The sequence below is a fragment of the Taurulus bubalis genome, assembly GCF_910589615.1.
Source record: "Taurulus bubalis genome assembly, chromosome: 17".
NCBI lineage: Eukaryota > Metazoa > Chordata > Actinopteri > Perciformes > Cottidae > Taurulus > Taurulus bubalis.
In genome coordinates this window covers 22,132,509-22,153,877 of record NC_136605.1, presented here as the reverse complement: position 1 = coordinate 22,153,877, position 21,369 = coordinate 22,132,509, and the positions used below count along the sequence as shown (strand labels likewise).

General features: G+C 44.3%; 1 protein-coding gene across 1 annotated transcript; it reads right to left on the bottom strand.

Annotated features, from left to right (window-relative positions):
- Positions 1-4,372: 4,372 nt before the first annotated feature.
- Positions 4,373-5,390, bottom strand: nog1 (noggin 1; the record flags this gene model as incomplete). The annotated part of the gene is made up of 1 exon (XM_079233241.1): positions 4,373-5,390. One exon carries the CDS (start codon positions 5,388-5,390, stop codon positions 4,722-4,724), a length of 669 nt encoding a protein of 222 aa, XP_079089367.1. The 3' UTR covers positions 4,373-4,721.
- Positions 5,391-21,369: the final 15,979 nt, after the last annotated feature.

Genomic DNA, 21,369 nt, shown 5'->3' with positions numbered 1-21,369 from the left:
GAGAGGTTCATATACCTGAGAGGTTCATATACCTGAGAGGTTCATATACCTGAGAGGTTCATATACCTGAGAGGTTCATATATCTTTGAGGTTCATATACCTGAGAGGTTCATATACCTGAGAGGTTCATATATCTGAGAGGTTCATATACCTGAGAGGTTCATATACCTGAGAGGTTCATATACCTGAGAGGTTCATATACCTGTGAAGTTCATATACCTGTGAGGTTCATATACCTGTGAGGTTCATATACCTGTGAGGTTCATATACCTGAGAGGTTCATATACCTGAGAGGTTCATACCTGAGAGGTTCATATACCTGTGAGGTTCATATACCTGAGAGGTTCATATACCTGAACTATTGAACTATGTGAACCACAGAAACAGCTGTTCCTCTGGGAGCGAACACCTGCGTTCATTCAGTGAATGAAGCCATGGCCTGGACGTCTGGACAGCGACTACTTTATGAATATGTGATCATATTGACAGACGTACGCAGACAAACCCTCCGGCCATTGAAGCTGGTTTGTCTTCACTGAGGCTCTGATGAAGAGATGAAGTCCAGTTCAGCCGATCTGAAACTGGATCATGAAGAGGCTTCGTGGCCAGGAGGCACCAAGTCCAACTAAATGTTGCATTTGTGCAATATATGTATTCATATTTCTCCACTTAGTGAATGTAGGGACACAAGGAGCTAAATCTGAAGCCAGAATATTATAAAAATGTGTCCAGAAAAGCTTCGACCGATAATGAAAAAAAAGACTGTCAAAAAATAAACATAATCCTAAATAGCTTCATGAATAAAGTCTAGCTTGGATTTTTGGGAAGCTTATTGAAATGTAATTGGGGAAAATAAAAAAAAAGCCAAATACATAAATCAATACAATGTAGGTTGTGAGTTTAATTCCTTGATTTAAGGTCTGGAAAAAGTTAGTGAGAGGAACTTGAGTAAAGATTTGTGTGTCTGTTTATTTCTTCTTGAGGAAACGGTGTCACGTCTGGTTGGATGTTGTTGATTTATTACATGTTTCATACAATAAGATGGACATTAGCATCTTTCATGAAGACTTCATATTCAGAGCTTTTTAAAACATTAAAAAACAGGGTTCATACACATTCTGACCAGTGGATTTCCATCACAAACATTTAGTGAAGTCTGGGTGTAAACAGTAAAAAGTGAGTAAATGTAGTATTTAAACTAACAATGAGAATACAAAGCATACAGTAAACCTTAAATGACTCAAATGAATGAGACAATAGTTTGATTAAAAGAATAAACATTTATATAGATGCCTGTATGTATGCCTGCTTATATTTTGAGTCTTTCTTTTTAAAGCATATTAATTATTTCAAACTCAGCGTAAATGAACGACATGAACACATGAATATAACACATTTACATGAACACATGAATATAACACATTTACATGAACACATGAATATAACACATTTACATGAACACATGAATATAACACATTTACATGAACACATGAATATAACACATTTACATGAACACATGAATATAACACATTTACTTGAACACATGAATATAACACATTTACATGAACACATGAATATAACACATTTACATTAACACATGAATATAACACATTTACATGAACACATGAATATAACACATTTACATTAACACATGAATATAACACATTTACATGACTTTTACTAAACTTTGAGGATTTTATTTTTTTCAAGGACTTTTCCAGACCTGGAAACAACCATTTTAAAATGACTTCTCCAGGTTTTCCATGAGCGTAAGAACCCTGATAACTACAAACTTCCTCTGCTGTGCTCCGGCTTTACCTTTGGGGATATTAGCGAGCTAAAGGTTATCAAACCAATCGTATCGTCTGTGATGAACAAAAATTACGTTTGATATTGTTGGCAAAAAAAAAAAAGAAGAAAGAAACTAATGAGGAAAAGTTTACTTTGATCAGGAAAGAATATCTGAACCCTGCAGGAGAATTTAATCAGCAACCAGGTTTTGGCTTCAGAATATCTCCATAGGAAAAGAAGAAAGTTGATTAGAGGTTGGGGGGCAACACAATTAGCCTAAACTCAAAGAGATGGCGGCTCAGAGCAGTGACCTGTCGGGCACCTCAGAGCCGAGGCCGCGATGACGAGGCATCCGCAGCTACACGCAGACAAGAGGGGTTAGAGGTGCATAAAAGCTCGAGGAGGAAGAAGAGAGAACCCCTCTCACCTGAGGAGAGGAGAAGGTAGAAAGTTACCAGAAAGCCTCGCGACGTGTATTTTTACGCGGCAGCTGCTGAGCGGCGGGCCTTTGATCCTCTGACGCGCCGACGGTGACGCGCAAAACCTGAAAATATACATGTGGATATCCACGAGGGTCAAGCGTGGAGCCTGACCAGCACGAGCTTTACGGACGAGATCAGAGGATCACTGTCACGCGCACACGCACACACACACACAGGAATTCACTGCAATTAACTCTTGAGCGTCACATGTAAATATGAAGGTTCGGGCACACACACACACACACACACACACACACACACACACACACACACACACACACACACACACACACACCAGAGGGCTATTTATTGCGTTGGGTCTGCGCTGTGCACGGTGGAGATCTCCTCCCGTGCGCGTTGCTATCCGGTGACACTACGGGGATTTGTCCGCGGGGTGCGCGCGCATACGCGCGGAGCTGACGGAGGCTGAGGAGCATCATTACGGACTAAACACACGTGAAACAAACACTCGTGGTGCCACACAGTCTACCCACTGAGAGAGAGAGAGAGAGAGAGAGAGAGAGAGAGAGAGAGAGAGAGAGAGAGAGCAACTGGTGTATTGTCTCGCTGCGTAACTTGGTGTACTTTACTTTAGATTCTGGCGAAGATCCCAATTTCCCAAAACACCGCAAAAAAACAAACAAAAAACTGTCAGTTTGAATTATGGGTAAATGCTAATCATAATAATTAAAATTGGCGCACAAGACCTTTGTGATATTCGCTTCTGGTGCGACTGCTAGAAAATGCGCCATTTGAGGCCGAGAGTTGAAGAGTTTATGAGCATCGGCTGATCCAGAGTCAAAAAATATATTATGATATTAGCTCCACCTGCAGCAGCTTCAACCATTAAAACAATATAATGATTAATATCACTAACAGGGGACTCAACGTGTGATGATTTAAGCAGATCACACTTTTACTTACATTCAGGACCGTTATAATATTTTTGGAAACTCTACAATCTTATATAACACTTTTATATTTCATGAGCTGATGTTTTGTTTCCTAAATATGATTCTACAAAGTAATATTATACAAAGTAATACAAAAAGTACACAATGTATATCTGAAGTTAAACATAGTTATTTTCTTGTTATCATTATTCATTATCATCATTATTTTTATGTTATCACATCATTGCATATTCTGAATACTGTTAACACTTTTACATGTATAGAATATATATTGTTGAATATTCCTGCATGTCCGCGTTCAACAGTGACACAGTGCATATACTTTAAATTGTATTTCTTCTGATATATTTATGTTTATTGTCTCACGTGATGCAAATTCCTCGAGCAAAACAATCTATCAGCAACAACATATTCTGATTATGTTTCCTCTGCAGCGCCGTGCTCATGTTGTGTTTATGGATTCCATTTCAATGGATCACTTGTTGATTGTTTAATCAGTGCTGTCTACTTTTTTTTGATTATGAGTTTTTTTCTGCCATTTTTTCCCAACCAACCACTGGAATGAGAAGCTGAAGCGTCGTCTATAACTGATTCATATGAAAGATGGTTCATATGTTAATGATGGAGAGACTAAGAGAGGCCGTGAGGAGCATCAGCCTCCACTTCCCCTGGAGGAGAAACCCAGATGCTCTTCAGCTCGACTCCCGCTGGGCTGCAAGAGGAGGAGGAAGAGGAGGAGGAGGAGGAGGAGGAGGAAGAATCAGAGCTGATTCCTTCAAATCACAGAATCTCTGCTCGTCCTCTATCAGCATGTAACGGGTTCTGACGTACGACTGACACGGTCAGATTAGATTAGATAAGTGGTGGTGAACTATCGGCCATGTTGTCTTTACATCCAACATCTGATGTTGTGTAATAAACCCAGACATCCATCAGAAATATCTCTAGTTATCAGCAGTCCACCACCAAGTCCTCCTGTGAGATGAACTGGTGTTCCCACATGGACCTGGACTAGAGAAAGATGGTGCAGAACATGCACGACTGTTTAAAGTGTGTTATGCGTTAAACGGTGTTACACTGCAGGACTGCACAGGGAACACTGCAGGTGACTTAGACCAGGTAGACGGACCGAGAGGAGGAAGAGAAAAGCATTCAAGTCATTTCAGTGTTGTTTTATTGTACGAATATAAAGAATAAATAGCACATTTCCTAAATTTACAGGATAAAACAAGTATCAATAATCCACGTTTAACTCTGAGGTCGATCTGCTTTCTCCAAATATGGAACAACAGCAGTCCTTATGGCTCTATGCGCCATATCTCCATAAATACAAAATATATAACCGACATTCTCCACAAATAAAGTAGCTCTGGTTACATTAATACTGACTTTGTACAGGGAGCTATATAGACCTGCATGGCCCCGCAGACACACAAATACATTCCTACACTCTGGTAGTGCACGTGACCAACAAAAACAAAACAAAAATCACAAAAATAATGAGCTTATAATTTATTATTCAGAGTCTTGTCTTCTAGCTGGAGCAGGAGCACTTGCAGTCCGTGATGACCGGGTACTGGACCGGGATCCAGGCGCACTTCAGTCCTCCTTTCCGCGGCACGCACCTCCACCTCAGCACCGTCAGGTGGGTGGAGTTCGCGGGCTTGCACTGCATCCCCTCCGGGACCGAGCACGACCTCTTGCCGAGGCAGCCGCCCGCGCGCACGAAGCGCGGCCAGAACCGGGTCCCCAGGTCGGTCCACGTGTCCGCGACCGGGCAGAAGGAGTACGCCCACAGCCACTGCTGCAGCCGCCGCTTCAGCTTCTTGCTGGGCTTGTGCTTCTTGCCCAGCTGGACGTCGAAGTCCACGGCCCGGATCTCTTTGGGCAGAACCCCGCCGGGCTTCTGCGCCTCGAAGTCGTCCAGCTCGTCGTTCCCGGTGTACTTGTCATCCGCGGGCGGCAGCACGGACAAATAGCGGCCGTCAAAGTCCCCCAGGAGGCTCTTCAGCTCCGTCTCGTTAAGGTCCCGCTCCCTGGGGTCGAACACGGGGTCCGGGTCCTCCTTTAAGTCCACCAGCGGCAGACTGTCGCTCGGGATGGGCCGCAGGAGGAAGTAGTGCTGACAGAGCCCCCTCTCCGCGAGGAGGCCGAGGGACAGCACCAGCAGGTACAGGGCCACACACTGCTGGGTCTGGTCCATGTCCGGGTCCGGGTCCGGGGGGAGTTGCGGAACGGACTCTTTCTCGTGCGCAATTACGCGTGAGCCGTATCCAAAACCTGCGTCTCGAGCGTCCCTTAAAAATGTCTCTTTCCCATGATGAGCATCCGGCACAGAAGTGAGAAACGTTCCTCCGCAGCTGCATCGGTGGGGAACTATTTGTTTATGAAGCTCAGGTCTCTCCTCGGGCTCCGTGCGCGCGGGCTCGGCATGATGCTCGCCCCCGTGTCTCCTCTGAAGCGCTGAGCGCAGCGCGCGACCTCCCTTATATGCTCCACACGCAGCGTGACGTCATTCGCGTGCCTCTCTTTGAATGTGGGTTTGTTGTCTAGGAGGAGATCCCCAAAAACCTCCTTCTTCCACCGCACTGATGGGAGGGGGAGGGGTCAATGCAGCGAGAGGACACGCCCCCTGGACACGCCCCCTGTCGGTTTTCCAGACGTCCTTACATCAGCCTCACAGTGGGAATGATTGTCTTTCATCTGGGAATCCTGCTGGAGCTTCAGCACAAAGAACCAAAGAACATCCGCAACTTATTGATAAAAAAATAAATAAAAATACTCTGAAGAGCAATGAGGCTTTATGGTTTACCTTTTCTTAAAAACCAGAGTCAGAAAGAATCACAGTCACAGACGCTGTGATCTCACGTCTTTCTCCTGCCACTGGGAGCATTTCTGCTCATTTAAAGTCAGAAGGCAAAAACCCGCTCAATGTGATCTTAATCTTTTGCAACAGCTTGCAAATAAAGATCAAAATATGTGCATTACTTATATATTTGTTCATGCATATCCCTCTGAAAGAAGCATCAATGTGATGCACACACAACATTGCAGTCAAAGTGTCTGTTCAGACATTTATTTTCCAAATAAATCAGAAATATCTATACCTTCAATCACTTAATTTACTCACACATCTCATATTATTAATACGCACTGAGATCCAAAAGTTTAGGCCAAATATGCCGGGTTGAGTTTTTGCATAAAGTGACTCACAGAGTCCCGTTAGCTGAAACAGAGCGTCACTGTTGATGCATGAAGCTTTCACTCAGTGAAGCCACATAATGAAGCTTCAATGAAGCAGAACCCGCGTGACGCTGCCAGGCAGCGAGGAGGAGGGGAACCTCAGCAGAACGCTGGATGTTCCGGCTACGTTTTTAATTTCCTCACAAATTTCTAGATTGAAGTGTAATTCAGACGCACTGCACTTAAAGCGAGCAGCAATCCTTTCACCCGGTTAGCAGAACGAAATTATTTACAGCTTGAACGTGACCCGCTCACGTGGGACGGCGTCTCCGTCCCGGGGCTTTTTTGACGGAGAGCCTCTCCGTCAAAAAAGCCCCATGCGGCCAAATTAGCTCCCAAATCAACAACGCTCGCTAAGCGGCGGCCGTGGAAAGTATCACGATTTTGAAGAAACCTGTCTAAGCTCAACGCTCAGAGAATCATTCTCTGAAAAATAATTTAGTGGAAGAACTTAGCCGGCCATAAAGCGACGCGCGGGAGATAAATGCGTCTCTGTTTCGCTTTTCAATGAGCTAATTCACGCGGGGCGCTCGAGCGGCTCGCCCGCGTCGCCGGGAAGTGATGGCGAAAAGTCTGGAAAATGTCACCCGTGTATTTTTCATCTGACCGGCACGTATCATAAAGCATCGACGGCGCTCTGACGGGTCAACGACTCACACATGCACGCCGCATACTAACCGCTTTCTGATTTTTAGAAAGCACCGGATTGTCAAGGGAAAAAACGCAAAGCAAAAGATTGAATCACTTCTTTTCTTTGCTCTCGATTATTTAAAAAATGAAGCTGTTGAGGGATTCTTTTCAAAATAAAAAGCGGAATATTTCATTTACCACGTGGCCTTCGTGCGGTCAAGTCCAAAACGTGGTTCTCATTACGTGTCATCAGGATTCTCCGGCTCGTTTAACGCCGAGTTGTTTTTGTTTCTTCTAATCCCTTCCTACTGTTTTACCACGGGAACATTTTGATCGTGAAATATTCCTCCTTAAAAAGACAGGCTACTGGAGACAGACGGCTGTTTAATTGAGGCCTTTGTGTGTGTGTGTGTGTGTGTGTGTGTGTGTGTGTGTTCTTGAGTTAACCAAACACAGTTCTCTTTGGCTAATAAACGGGTGAATGTAATGACCTCTTTTTGGGTCTGGTTCTTGGAGAAGACTTTTAAAACCTGCGCTCAAGGATACGCGTCTTATTAAAATGAATCTCCTGGTTTGAGCCGCGCACACAGGTTTTCTCATTTAGTGAGGAAAGGCAGACTCCTGCTCTTGGCGAAGGAAACCTTCAGCGAGAAGCGGCTCGGGTAGAAACACAGCAGCAGCAGAAGGATCCTGATAGCTTTCATCCGCGGAGCAGAACCCCGGAGACCTCCAGAGAGGTTGAGGGTCCTCCTCCTCCTCCGTCTCTTCTGCAGGAGGCGTCGTCATCGTCTCGGGGTCCTCTTCGGGGAGCAGCAACACAAAAGCACCTTTCACGCTTTATCTCCCGTCCCGAAACGCAGGTTTCACACCTCGGGCTAATTGAGGCCACATTGCCAAGCTGAACACACGCAGACATGGAGTGGGTGCTCCGCTGTTGACTCTGGCACTTTGGGGAGGTGTGCAATTTGCTAAGTTTGTTTAGCGCTATTTTCCTATTCCTCTGCGATCCAAGAGCACACAAATCACAATAATCACTCCTGCTGTGAGCTTAATTAAAGGGTATTGCTGGCCAGGAGATGGTTGGCACATTAGCATTCCTGCAGGTCACCGTGTTACCTGCCTTCTCAAAGCTCGACATATTCTTCTGAAAAAGGCCCGAACACACAAATAAACCACAATGATGATGTGAATCGCTCGCTGACTCAAGCTGAATTAAAGCGGTGATGCAAAGTGTTTTCGATAAAAGGTCCCAAAAGTTTCACACAGGCAGAGGACCAACTATCAGGATCCTGTGCTTGGGCTTTTATTGTGAAAGGTAAGAACAGAGAGAGTGAATCTATCCTTTGTTGAGTAATGACGTTCAGGATACGACGCCTCGGTGTTGTTGTGCACGTTTTGGATACGTCCGACCTGCACGACACGATCGGACGCCGCCTTTATTTGATATAACAAATCAACTTTGTTCCCCAAAAAGTATTGAGTCATATATCTATCTCTAATAGTTTGAAAAAAATGCATTCACGTAAGAATTAATCGCAAAAAACTAAAGAAAATCGAACCAAAAAAACACTGTGAAGGCCTTAAAGGTAACAGTTTAAAACAGAAGGATTATTGAACCCTGGCCCTTTGTGCATTGTGATTATGAAAGTCTGATACTGTATTAGTCCACCGGGCCGTTCACGTCAAGTCTCTCATCATCACCAGCTTGTAGAGAACGCTCATAAATATCTGTGGCTTTTAACGAGAGCTATAATTAGCACTTTTGGCTTGTTTTTCTCCCCACAGGTTGCAGAGCTGATGCTCCAAGCACCCAGAAGCCTGGTGTGTGTGTGTGTGTGTGTGTGTGTGTGTGTGTGTGTGTGTGTGTGTGTGTGTGTGTGTGTGTGTGTGTGTGTGTGTGTGTGTGTGTGTGTGTGTGTGTGTGCTCCTTCCACTCCGCCATAAAAGTTTTCACAGACAGAATCTCTGCATCCAAACAAAGTCATTAAAACCAAAAGCTCAGAACAAAGTAGTCAGTGATTACTCTGAGGGCTGAGTCTGTGCTGAGGCATACAGGTGACGGGCCAGTTCATCAGCAGTATATATAAATATATATTATTTATATATATATATATATATATATATATATATATATATATATATATTATATAAAACTAAAGTCCTGGAGAGATAACACAGTTGACAGGATTCAAATCTCCAATGAAAAGTTAATTATTTAATGTTACACAAATGGGTCAGCTTGTATTAAAAAAGTATTATATTTTATTTTTTTAGCATGTGAATTATTTTTAACTTTCCCCCTCGGTGTCTTTGGCTCAATGTCTCGGATTTTAATTTTTACAGAATAAAAATGTTTTGTCCAAATTTATCGAAATTCAATTTTACAAACCATATAAGCTTCCTGCAGAAAACAACTGAGACTAAGATTTATTTTACAAACCACACTGCATTTTCTCTACTGGCTCCTCTGGTTGTATAGAAGTAAATGCTTCATGTGTTAAAGCTGCATTCTCAATGCTGAAAGTCAGTAAACCAAATGAAACATTCTAAACGTTATACTTTTGTCATTTATAGTGTTAATCCTTTTCTTCATGAAAACAATTCAAATGATTATGAAATATTGAAAGATGGTATTTCCATGGATTAAAACAAATCTTGTCAATTGTAGTTTTAATGATGTGTTATTAGCTTTAATATCTATGTTTGATTTATCTGTTTCAAACTACTGGATTTATTGAAGTTTTTCAACACCACATTTTACAAGATTACTGTGAACGTTATAATTCACCTTTACCCAATACTAATTTTCACCGAGCAGAGCCTGAACGCATCTCCGTTAGCCGCGCTGCTAACGTAACTAGCTCTCCTTCTTCCTGAATCAACTTTATTCCCATTCTCGATTAGTGCAGTGGACCCGCTGGACGCCACATGGAGGTATGAAGAGTATCAAATCCTCATCAGCTTGTCCCGGGCAAACTCTGGAGTGGACTAATACTCTCAAGTACGCAGTGAATACACAACCGCTGTGTACTCTCTCTCTCTCCCAGGAGCACGGCCAGGTCAGCGGTTTTTCGATCGGCCTTCATTTACTGGAATCAAAGTAAACACTTGTGCCTCTTGATGGATGAGTCAGCACTCCGTCAACCTGCCGAGTGACATAAATGGAGCCTGACGAGCAGCACAGACACACAGCATGGGCGTCTGGTGGTGGGGGTACGTGGGGGTATGGTGTGGGGGGGTATTTAGCGCATTTCAACGCCTGTTGCCGAAGCCGAGGCGTTGATCCCCACATGGAGATCTGTGCTGGGTTTCCACAGATCGACCAGAAGCCCAAAAGCTGCAGCCGTGCCAGAGGCTCCTGAGAATGAGCGAACAGGCCGGGAGTCAGAGCGTAGTGGAGGTGGAGGAGGAGGTGGAGGTGGAGGAGGTGGAGGTGGAGGTGGAGGTGGAGGAGGTGGAGGTGGAGGTGGAGGTGGAGGTGGAGGTGGTGGAGGTGGAGGTAGAGGTGGAGGTGGTGGCACGGGGGGATGACGGGAGGTCGCGATGTCTCCAGCCCCGACAACACAGACGGCTGTTTGTGCCACCCAACCCCCACCGACCCCACCTCGGTCTCCAAACTCTGAGCTCCTAATTCACACTTCATAAATCAAGATGACCTGTCCTCATGTGAATTCATCTCTCTCTCTCTCTGCTGGATAATAGTGGCGCTATTGTTCCATCGCGAGGATTCTACTCGCGATTCTACTCTACTGGCCCTCGGTGGCTATTGCAGCTAGCTATTAGCTAGCTATTACTGGAGCAGCCACTAATAGCTAGCTAATAGTGGCTGCTCCACTGTTATATCAGCCACTAATAGCTAGTGGAGCAGCCACTATTAGCTAGCTACTAGTGGAGCAGCCACTAGTAGCTAGCTACTAGTGGCTGCTCCACTAGCTGCTATGATAGTGGCTGCTCCACTATTATAGCAGCCACTAGTAGCTAGCTAATAGTGAGTTAGCTGCTATTGCAGCTAGCGGGCCGTCCGACGCGGGAGACTTCATCCCCCCTCTCCGCGCGTCAGGCCACGTCTGCTCGGTTATGTTTTTTAACTTCTCTGGCAGCTAAAATAGTTCCAAAAATAAGAAACACTAATTGGCCAGTGTTTATTTCTGCATGGGAGAAATACTCTAAGTGTTTTGAGCAGGTTGTTTGTGGCACGACGGTCGAACAGTCGGGGCTCTCTGGGAGGTACGCCTCCGTCTCGCTGCATGGAAAAACTCTCTACTCTTTTTTTTTTTTTAATAAATAAGGTCTTTTATACGAAAAAATTGGTAATACAGTATAGTTGTGTGTGTGAGGCTGGCAAGGTAAGAGTGTGACATCATGAGTGTTGACTCATGAGCAGATGAGTGATGCACACTGAGCTTTTTGCCTCCTCTCAAACTCATGTTTAGTGCCACAGAAACAGCAGTAAAGCCTCTCTACTTCTGTCTGTCTCCCTCGGTGTGTGTGTGTGTGTGTGTGTGTGTGTGTGTGTGTGTGTGTGTGTGTGTGTGTGTGTGTGTGTGAGGGGGGGAGGGGGGGTCTGGTAATGAAGCAAGTGTTCCTATGCATGGGGGCTGTCAGCTCTACACACAGCAGACCTCTGTCACCTGTTGCCCCCAGCTCACTCGGGAGAGCTCGGGCGACGGGCGTGGAGCCAAAGACCTGGCGGGGCCCCGTGGGCGAGGGCCCCTGGCTCCACCTATAGACGGCTCAGCGGGGAGATCTACTCCGCCTGCATGCACACAGAGGCGACCACGGACACGCCGCGCACACACACTTTGCAGCAGCGGCGGCACGCGGCCACAAAAGTGCGCATCTCGTATTCGGATCGCTTGGATCGAAGGCTCATTGGTTCTTTCTCCACCGATTCAGGTGGGACGAGAACAAAGCGGACACTTTGTTTCGGGCGCTTGAAACAAAGTAGCATGGCCGACGCGCCTAAAGGCAGTCGAGGTCGAACACCTGGACCAGACGGCTCCGTAGCACAGGTGCTGTAGGCCAAAGCTGAAAGAGGCGCCATCCATCCACAGGGACGCACAAAAATGAGGGTGAATTTTAATTTTTCTATTATTAATATACTATTATTTTTGAAATATTCCCCCCCCAAAAAAACGACCAGTCTCAGACCAGTCTGTCACGGCTTCATAGTTGCGCTGACGAGCTCAGAATTTTATGTTTTTAACAGGATCTGATTTGAGGAAACGGTAACTTTGTGGTGAGATTTTAAATTAATATAAATGTAGAATAAAGTGTTTTTGATGAAATATAAAACGTATACGTTTAGCTTCGGTTGGTTTTTCTGATTTAAAGCGTCCTCGGATGTTTTGAAAATCTGACGATAAACGTTTTTTTTTACAGCTTCTGGTTGTGATGAAAGGTGATTTTTTTAGTGATTGTTGAAAGCAATCATGCTTTTCCTTCACGCCGCCGGGTTTTGGGGTCCAGAGGTTTAATAAATAAGAGTTTACACTTAATGTGAGTGAAAGCATCGCTTAGATTAAAAGTGAAGGTGCGATACAATATTTTCTCCCAAAAAAATCAACGAGTAATCGTTATCTTAATATTGATCTAAAACAATCGTGATAACCATATCAGACCAAATCTTGAGGCGCTACTTAGTGGTACACAACACACTGAGTATATTCCTGCTACTTCATGGCTATGCTAATGAAAAGAGGATAAAAAAAGGGGAGAAGGCTTTCAGAGATTATAAAAAGTCCAAATAAATGTATAAATGTACATTTGAGACTCATGGACTCAAAAACAACAACGTGAAGCTTTTCAGGTGAGCTGAAGCTCAAAAAGGGGAAAACTGCAGCAGAAAGACTGAAGATGAAGACTGACAGCAGGAGGGGGCGGGGTTTGGGTTAGAGGGGGAGGGGCTTGTAAGGGGCAGGGCTTGTCCCTCTGCAGCAGAGACCAGTGGAAAGGGTTAAACCGAGACAGTAAAGTGAATCCAGATGTGCTGTTATTATTAATATCTCCAGCTGATGAATGGGAAGGTAAAATTACAGGCGCCAGCCAGGGAGGCCCCGAGTGCTGCTGCTGCCACCCAGGTTCAGCTCACCTCCACGGGGAGAGAGAGACCGGAGAGAGAGAGAGAGAGAGAGAGAGACCAGGGGAGAGAGAGACCAGGGGAGAGAGAGAGAGGGAGAGAGACCAGGGGAGAGAGAGACCAGGGGAGAGAGAGACCGGAGAGAGAGAGAGAGACCAAGGGAGAGAGAGACCGGAGAGAGAGAGAGAGAGAGAGAGAGAGAGAGAGAGAGAGAGAGAGACCAGGGGAGAGAGAGACCAGAGAGAGAGAGAGAGAGACCAGGGGAGAGAGAGACCGGAGAGAGAGAGAGAGACCAGGGGAGAGAGAGACCGGAGAGAGAGAGAGAGAGAGAGAGAGACCAGGGGAGAGAGAGACCAGAGAGAGAGAGAGAGAGACCAGGGGAGAGAGAGACCGGAGAGAGAGAGAGAGAGAGAGACCAGGGGAGAGAGAGAGAGAGACCAGGGGAGAGAGAGACCGGAGAGAGAGAGAGACCAGGAGAGAGAGAGACCAGGGGAGAGAGAGACCGGAGAGAGAGAGAGACCAGGAGAGAGAGAGACCAGAGAGAGAGAGAGACCAGGGGAGAGAGAGACCAGGGGAGAGAGAGACCGGAGAGAGAGAGAGACCAGGAAAGAGAGAGACCAGAGAGAGAGAGAGACCGGAGAGAGAGAGAGAGAGAGAGACCAGGGGAGAGAGAGACCGGAGAGAGAGAGAGAGACCAGGAGAGAGAGAGACCAGAGAGAGAGAGAGAGACCAGGGGAGAGAGAGACCAGGAGAGAGAGAGACCAGAGAGAGAGAGAGAGACCGGAGAGAGAGAGAGAGACCAGGGGAGAGAGAGACCGGAGAGAGAGAGAGACCAGGAGAGAGAGAGACCAGAGAGAGAGAGAGAGACCAGGGGAGAGAGAGACCAGAGAGAGAGAGAGAGACCAGGGGAGAGAGAGACCAGAGAGAGAGAGAGACCAGGGGAGAGAGAGACCAGGGGAGAGAGAGAGACCAGGAGAGAGAGAGACCAGAGAGAGAGAGAGAGACCAGGGGAGAGAGAGACCGGAGAGAGAGAGAGAGACCAGGGGAGAGAGAGACCGGAGAGAGAGAGAGAGAGAGAGAGAGAGACCAGGGGAGAGAGAGACCAGGAGAGAGACCAGGGGAGAGAGAGACCAGGAGAGAGAGAGACCAGGGGAGAGAGAGAGAGACCAGGAGAGAGAGAGACCGGAGAGAGAGAGAGAGAGAGAGACCAGGAGAGAGAGAGAGAGAGAGAGAGACCAGGAGAGAGAGAGACCAGAGAGAGAGAGAGAGACCAGGGGAGAGAGAGACCGGAGAGAGAGAGAGAGAGAGAGACCAGGGGAGAGAGAGACCGGAGAGAGAGAGAGAGAGAGAGAGAGAGAGAGACCAGGGGAGAGAGAGACCAGGAGAGAGGGAGAGAGAGAGACCAGGGGAGAGAGAGAGAGACCAGTGGAGAGAGAGACCGGAGAGAGAGAGAGACCAGGGGAGAGAGAGACCGGAGAGAGAGAGAGAGAGAGAGAGAGAGAGAGAGAGAGAGAGAGAGAGACCAGGAGAGAGAGACCGGAGAGAGAGAGAGACCAGGGGAGAGAGAGACCGGAGAGAGAGAGAGAGAGAGAGAGAGAGAGAGAGAGAGAGAGAGAGAGAGACCAGGAGAGAGAGACCGGAGAGAGAGAGAGACCAGGGGAGAGAGAGACCGGAGAGAGAGAGAGAGAGAGAGAGAGAGAGAGAGAGACCAGGAGAGAGAGACCGGAGAGAGAGAGAGAGAGAGAGAAAGAGAGAGAGACCGGTGGAGCCACGTGGCTTTAACTTGTCAAACAGCCAGTCAGTCAGTCAGTCAGACACGTTCACGTGACTTCACACTTTCATTTTCTGTCAGAATGCAACTAAAGATGGATTCAAAAAAATTGACATTTACAGACATTAATATTACCACATTAACATTCTGTGTTTCCGGCAGAAACTGGATGGAGACGATGGAGAAAGACAGAAATCATTTGTCGATTCATCAAAGAGTCGATCGACAGTAATTCATTGCTGAATATTTCAACAACATAAATTGCAAAAAAAATTCAAAAGATTTTCCGGTTCCATCTTCTCAGAATTTCTCTTTTCTTGCAGTTTTTCTTCTTGTTTGAAGATAAGATCTTTGAGCTGTCAATCAGACACAAACAAACTATTCTAAGACGTCACCTTCACTAACAGACTAAATTATTAATCAGTTCATTTTTTTATCACCAAGTCCAGAAAAAACTCAATATTTGCTACATGGAACAAATTAAACCTATTTTTCCTCTCACATTTGTAGATATATGCAGGTTTTATAAACGCTGGAAAACCGGCTTAAAACTTGCGATCGACTTCTTTCCATCGCCAGCAGATGAAAAACCTTCTGCTGAGTTTTTATGTTTTATTGACTGTTTTCATTCAGTCTCTCGTCAAACTGGGTGCCGACTAACAGTCATTGGTCCCGGAGATGAATGCCGATTTGAACTTTTCCCGCTGAATTCAAAAGCCAGATGTTAGTCAGTTAGAATCAGATTAAATTAATATGAAGAAAATCAATCAAAAGGTCTCACAGATCTGTGTGTTTGAGATTAAATCAACATCAGCTGCTGATCGATAGGAAGGAACCAATCATCTCTTTATTGGCTCCATGAGCTCCTCACACCTCTGCAGCTCACACACACACACACACACCTCTGCAGCTCACACACACACACACCTCTGCAGCTCACACACACACACACCTCTGCAGCTCACACACACACACACCTCGTGCTGGTTCTGCATGCGAGTGTTGACGCTGGGGACGCAAACACACACAAACACACACAAACACACACAAACACACACAAACAGGGTTTCATATCGTTTCTGGCAGACGGCGTCGTCTTTTCTCTCCTTTTTTCATCACAGAACGTGACACGGAGGCGCTGAAGGTTCTGGGTTCTGTCCCCAAACAGAAGCTCTACGGTTCACGTCAGGAACGTCGTCACAAACAGAAACAGCTGAGGAGCTTCAGCCTTCTGCCTTCTCATGAGTAGAGAAGATCTTTGAAAATCAAATGGTGGTAAGAATGAGATAAATATAATTCTTATAGTAGGTTCAATGTGGAGGATGATGATTTATGATGATTTATGTTTTTCTGTCCTTGTCTGATTGTTCGTGTAGTTGGTTGTTATGCTGTTATGTACTATTTTAATTGTACTTATGTGTTGTTGTCTAGTAATGTGAGGCCATGTGTAACTTGTAAAAACTTAAAATGATTGAAAGAAAGAAAGAAAAGAGGTTTTAGACGTTAAAGTCCAACGTGTGTTTGCTGAGGTCTGAGAATGGATCCGAACCCAAGACGTCTTCACGAGCCCTGGACTGCCATGACAGGTCCAAATGCATGTGAGTCTAACTGGTTCAGGTAAAACGATCCTTTTAAAACGATACCGGTGCTAAAACAATACTTTAAAACGATACTTTTAAAACAATACCTTAAAACGATACTTTTAAAACGATCCTTTTAAATAATACTTTTAAAACGATACTTTTAAAACGATACTTTTAAAACGATACCGGTGCTTAAACGGTTCCTGAACCAATACTTTAAAAAAATGATGATTGACGACATTAAAGAAAGTTTTTTTTGTATTGGCAAGGCAATTTTTTCTTCTTCAAATTGAACAATATATGAACTGTTTAAAATATACTATGAATATAAATAAATACAAAACTTCAAACTACAGCTTCAGACTTCAAACTATGAACACTAGATATTCCACAGTGGCTCTGGCTGTCGGTCCCCAACACTTCTGTCAAACACCAAGTGGACCCGTGAGAATCTCTCCGCTCTGATCGCGGGGTGGAGGTGGAATCTTTCAACTGGAGGAAGAGGAGGAGAGAGGAAGAGGAGAAGGTTCCTGGATGGAGGGGCGGGTGGAGCAGAGGCCGATGGGAACTGAGGAACCGGCCTAAGCCCAGCCGGGGAGATGGAGCCTGGCTGGCCACGGGGGCTGTTGTCTTAACCGGCTGAGGTGGTAGGTGGGATCTGGAGGGGAAAGAGGGGGTTTGCGTCCCTCTCGGGTTGCTGCTGCTGTGCCCGAGCGGTCCTGTGGGAGCTCCCCTCCTCCTCCTCCTCCTCCTCCTCCTCCTCCTCCTCCTCCTCCTCCTCCTCCTCCTCCCAGCATGGGGCCCCCCGCCATCCCTCCACATGACAGCCCTGAAGACAAGCTCACGCTGGCTTTACTCACCCTCCTTTGTGCGTTTCCAACACAGGGATACCAGACAAATTATGCTTAATGACCGGCGCTGGTTGCCAGAGGAATGGCGGCTTTGTTGCCGCTGCCAAGTGTGTAAATGTTAAGAGTGCAGCCGTATACAGCCACCCCGTCCCCGAGCAGATGCCCTTCTGTTGTTCAGGCTGGACCGGGTCTGGATCTGAGACCCCCCCCCCCCCCCCTCCGAACCAGGCCTGCCTTGACGAGACGGTGCGTTCACTGTCTCCGTGGAAAAGCTTTCCAGTCTTTAAATAACTGAGCTGAAGGTTCTGCCCTTTTGTTTTCAGTTCAGGAATCTGTTCTTCGTGCCGTTTGATGTTCTCGACTTAATTGTTTCATGGTGACGGTCCTAGTTTAAATAAATAAATCCCACTTATGCTGAGAGGGAGAAACGGCAGCTAATGTCCAGCCGGCTGCTGGATGACGGTGAAGAGGAAAAACAGAAAGCAAAGGAAAAGCTGCGAGCAGATGAAGTTTTTTTTTAATGTCTTTTATGATTTTAACAGCAGTTCCTTCATCTTATTTAATTAAAAAATATGGTCTGCTTGTGAAGGAAAGATTTTTCCTCAATGTTTGATTTGTTGGTATGGAGGAAAATGAATGTGCAGAACACAAATCATATGGATTGTTTGGTTATTTTGATGAGATTTGTTGACAATAAGAAAGAGCAACTAATAAGAAAGATTATAAAAAATAGTTGCAACATGTGAAAATACTAATTTTAATACTTTTGATACTCAAAATACTTATTTTACAAGTTTTTATGTATTTGCTTAATACATTTTTCGGTAGAACTATATAATAACTACACTATTTAGTAGTAAAGCATGAATAAACACTTAATTCATGATTTACAAAGCATTGTTCAAAGCACTATTATGCGTTTCATGATTAGGTTTTCATACTTTATAAATGATGGATTTCCTATTTGTAAATGAAGTATTAAGGACTTACAGATATCATGAAATGCATAATAGTCAAGCTTCTTAATCAAGAATGAAATATTTTAACTGTGTTTATGAATTACATACTTAAGAGTTACTAATGAGTGGAACAATTGATGAATTAAGTGTTTATTCATGCTTTACTAATGATAAATAGTAGTAATAGTGTGTACTTATTATAAAGTGCTACCCATTTTTCTGCATTTTAAAGCCGTTGCACGATTCTTTGTGTTTTTATTCATTTTATGCAACACAATAATTTCCGCCTCTGAGACACTAAAGTTACGTTCTGATGAACACAACTTTGCTTTAGTTTGTTTCTAAACAGAAAACGTGTTGCAGAGTCTTATTGGTTTCTTGTTGCCGTGCAGAAAGCGTTCCTCTCTGATTTATCTCCGGCCGGAGTCGAGTTACAAAGCGACTCTGGGAACGGGGGAAAAGTGAATTGATTCCTAATCAATGTAACCGAGCCGTGTGGAGAGGAGGCAAACGCTGCAAAGCTTGGATTTCCTCTAATTCCAGGAGTCTGAAAAATGAGGAGTGGCAGAGAGAGGAGACTTTTTAAAAAGGCTGCAGTGGGTCTGATTGCTCCCGTGGGAGACATTCCCACCCCGGTGTCCCACAAATGACATGTTAGCATGTAACGCAATCTGCTTTCTTTAAGAGGCGACGCTCTAGCGGGAGACACATTCTTCCCGAGGGCCCTGCAGTCAGACGCTGACGTCTTTCTGTTTTTTTTTACTGTTAAAATACTGGCGAGAAAAATCATACCTGCTCAGGTGGCTGATTAAGTTGATTTATTGCTCTGCAGATTCCCAGAATTCCTGGATCGTCCACGAGAGCGTGAAGAAGTCACTTAGCTGCACAATGCTGCTGTAGGACGTAAAGAAACAATTACAACCATCATAAAAGTGGAGTTTCATCCAATTTTGGGAACATTTTACCACTTAGAATGTGTATAAACATTTCATAAATGGCTAATAATCCTTCATAATGTAGATATAAGCAGATTAAGAGTGGTTTGTTGTATAAACAGATAAGGAATGACAGTTTAGTAAAACCCAGCATTACATACCGTGGATGACGTGTGTATATATACTTATAAAGGCTAAATAGCAGGTTACCCAGATTTCTTTTAGGGATTCTTGTGGGCAAATTTATTGGACTATGAAATCGAACATCTGCGCTGCACACAAGCAAATAAACCGGCAATTTGTACCAATGAGATCTGTTTTGGTTTAAATTACACCATCAAATAAACACAGAAGAGAAAAGACATTTTCCACTGCCGCCGGCTCGGTGTGCTGTTTGTTTTCTGAAGCATTTTTCTCACGCAGAATGTAAATATAGAAGCTTCCTCCTCAGACACCGGCTGCAGACACTCCTGGGTTTCATGCAGCAAAGTCACGGGACTCGTATCTTTTGTGAAAGAACTATCACATCACAAGTTACCGTTAGCCGAAGCTGTGTGAAGACGTGAAATATAGGTATAGATATATTTACATACATAAATGATGAGCAGACAATAAGCTATAAAGAAGAACTACAACTGTTTACAGTTTATTTCCACGAACGTTTTAATTCCATGAAACTCTAAATCGATGAGCGTCTCACCGCTGATAACATGAGCAGTCTGAGCTATCTGTTGTGTGTTGCTGTAATTCATCGTTGAACTCACTAATAATTTCATTGTTTATTGAAGTTGAGAATGTCCACGGTCAAATCGTGCATCGATCCAACAATATATGCAAAGAAATATACGTAAAAAAAGAATGTCTTTGGAATTTAGGCCATTTGACAACCATTAGCTTACGTTAGCTAGTAACAACCAACGTCAACCAGTAATATAAGCATCCATTAATCCATCTGCAACTTTTTAGCGTGGAGGTTCCTCTGTGGCTTCGTATACGCTCTACATGTGTAGCCACGCCCCCTTTCTAGCGGTCCAATCAAATGCAGAGGAAAGGCATCAACTTCAGCTTCACTTGTAATTTAATGGTTTGGTACTAAAAGAAAAAATGGCCATCAAAATTTCCCAAAATAGGACAAAACAGTTAATACAAAATAGGAAGATATTCAACGTGACAAAAAAATATTATTAAAATAAAAAAATAATAGTACATTATTTACATTTGAAGCAAAGAATGAACATGGATCATTATATAAAAACATTAATATCAGTGATCTAATAATCAAGGTGTTATTATGGACATGTGCACCTGATCCTATAATAATAGGTTTAAGAAGTGGAAAGAATGGATGGATCAAATATTTATGAATAAGATTATTCCAATCACAGGCAGTATACTTAATTTATAGAATATAAAAAAGATAGAAGCAGCAAATCTTCACATTTGAGAACACATTGATGGTTTAAAAATTCTTCTTCTAAATTCTAAATTCGAAAAAATTGTCAAATAGTCTTCTAACTAATCAATTAAAGGTCTAACTGTCTCATGCGCGTGTTATTTTCAAACGTGCTGCAGATGAATGTCGTGTCGTTTTTGGGGGAAACATTTAAGATTGATGGACGGTTCTGTCGAGTCGTGGCACGAAAATTTGGCGTGAAATGGAGCGACCGCCACGAGGTCCACGATCAAAGGAGGTCGAGCGGACGGCTCACCGCCTTCACACCGCTTTACTGTGTTAGCATCCGTTTATAGACGGTCAATAAATGGCTATTAACCCCATCATAACGTAGCTTTAAGCACAAGGAAGTCCTCATGTGGACGCCCATAAGCAGAGGCTGGTGTATGAACATATAAGGAAACACAGCGGTAATGACGTAGGAGGAGTTATAATTGTTGGCATTAATGAACACATTGTGTGTTATAAAGCATTAATTAAAAGTATACCGCTTAAGAATGCTAAATAATGGGACTTGACCCACATTTCTGATTTAGAAGCGGCATTTTTGTTAAATTATGTCTCGAACTTGGTGCTAAATTATAATTTATGATGTGTTTTAGCACTTTTGTGTCAATTTAACAGTTTCTGTAGGCAGTGGCTCTCTTATTTCTCCCAGGAAGACCCACACACACCTGG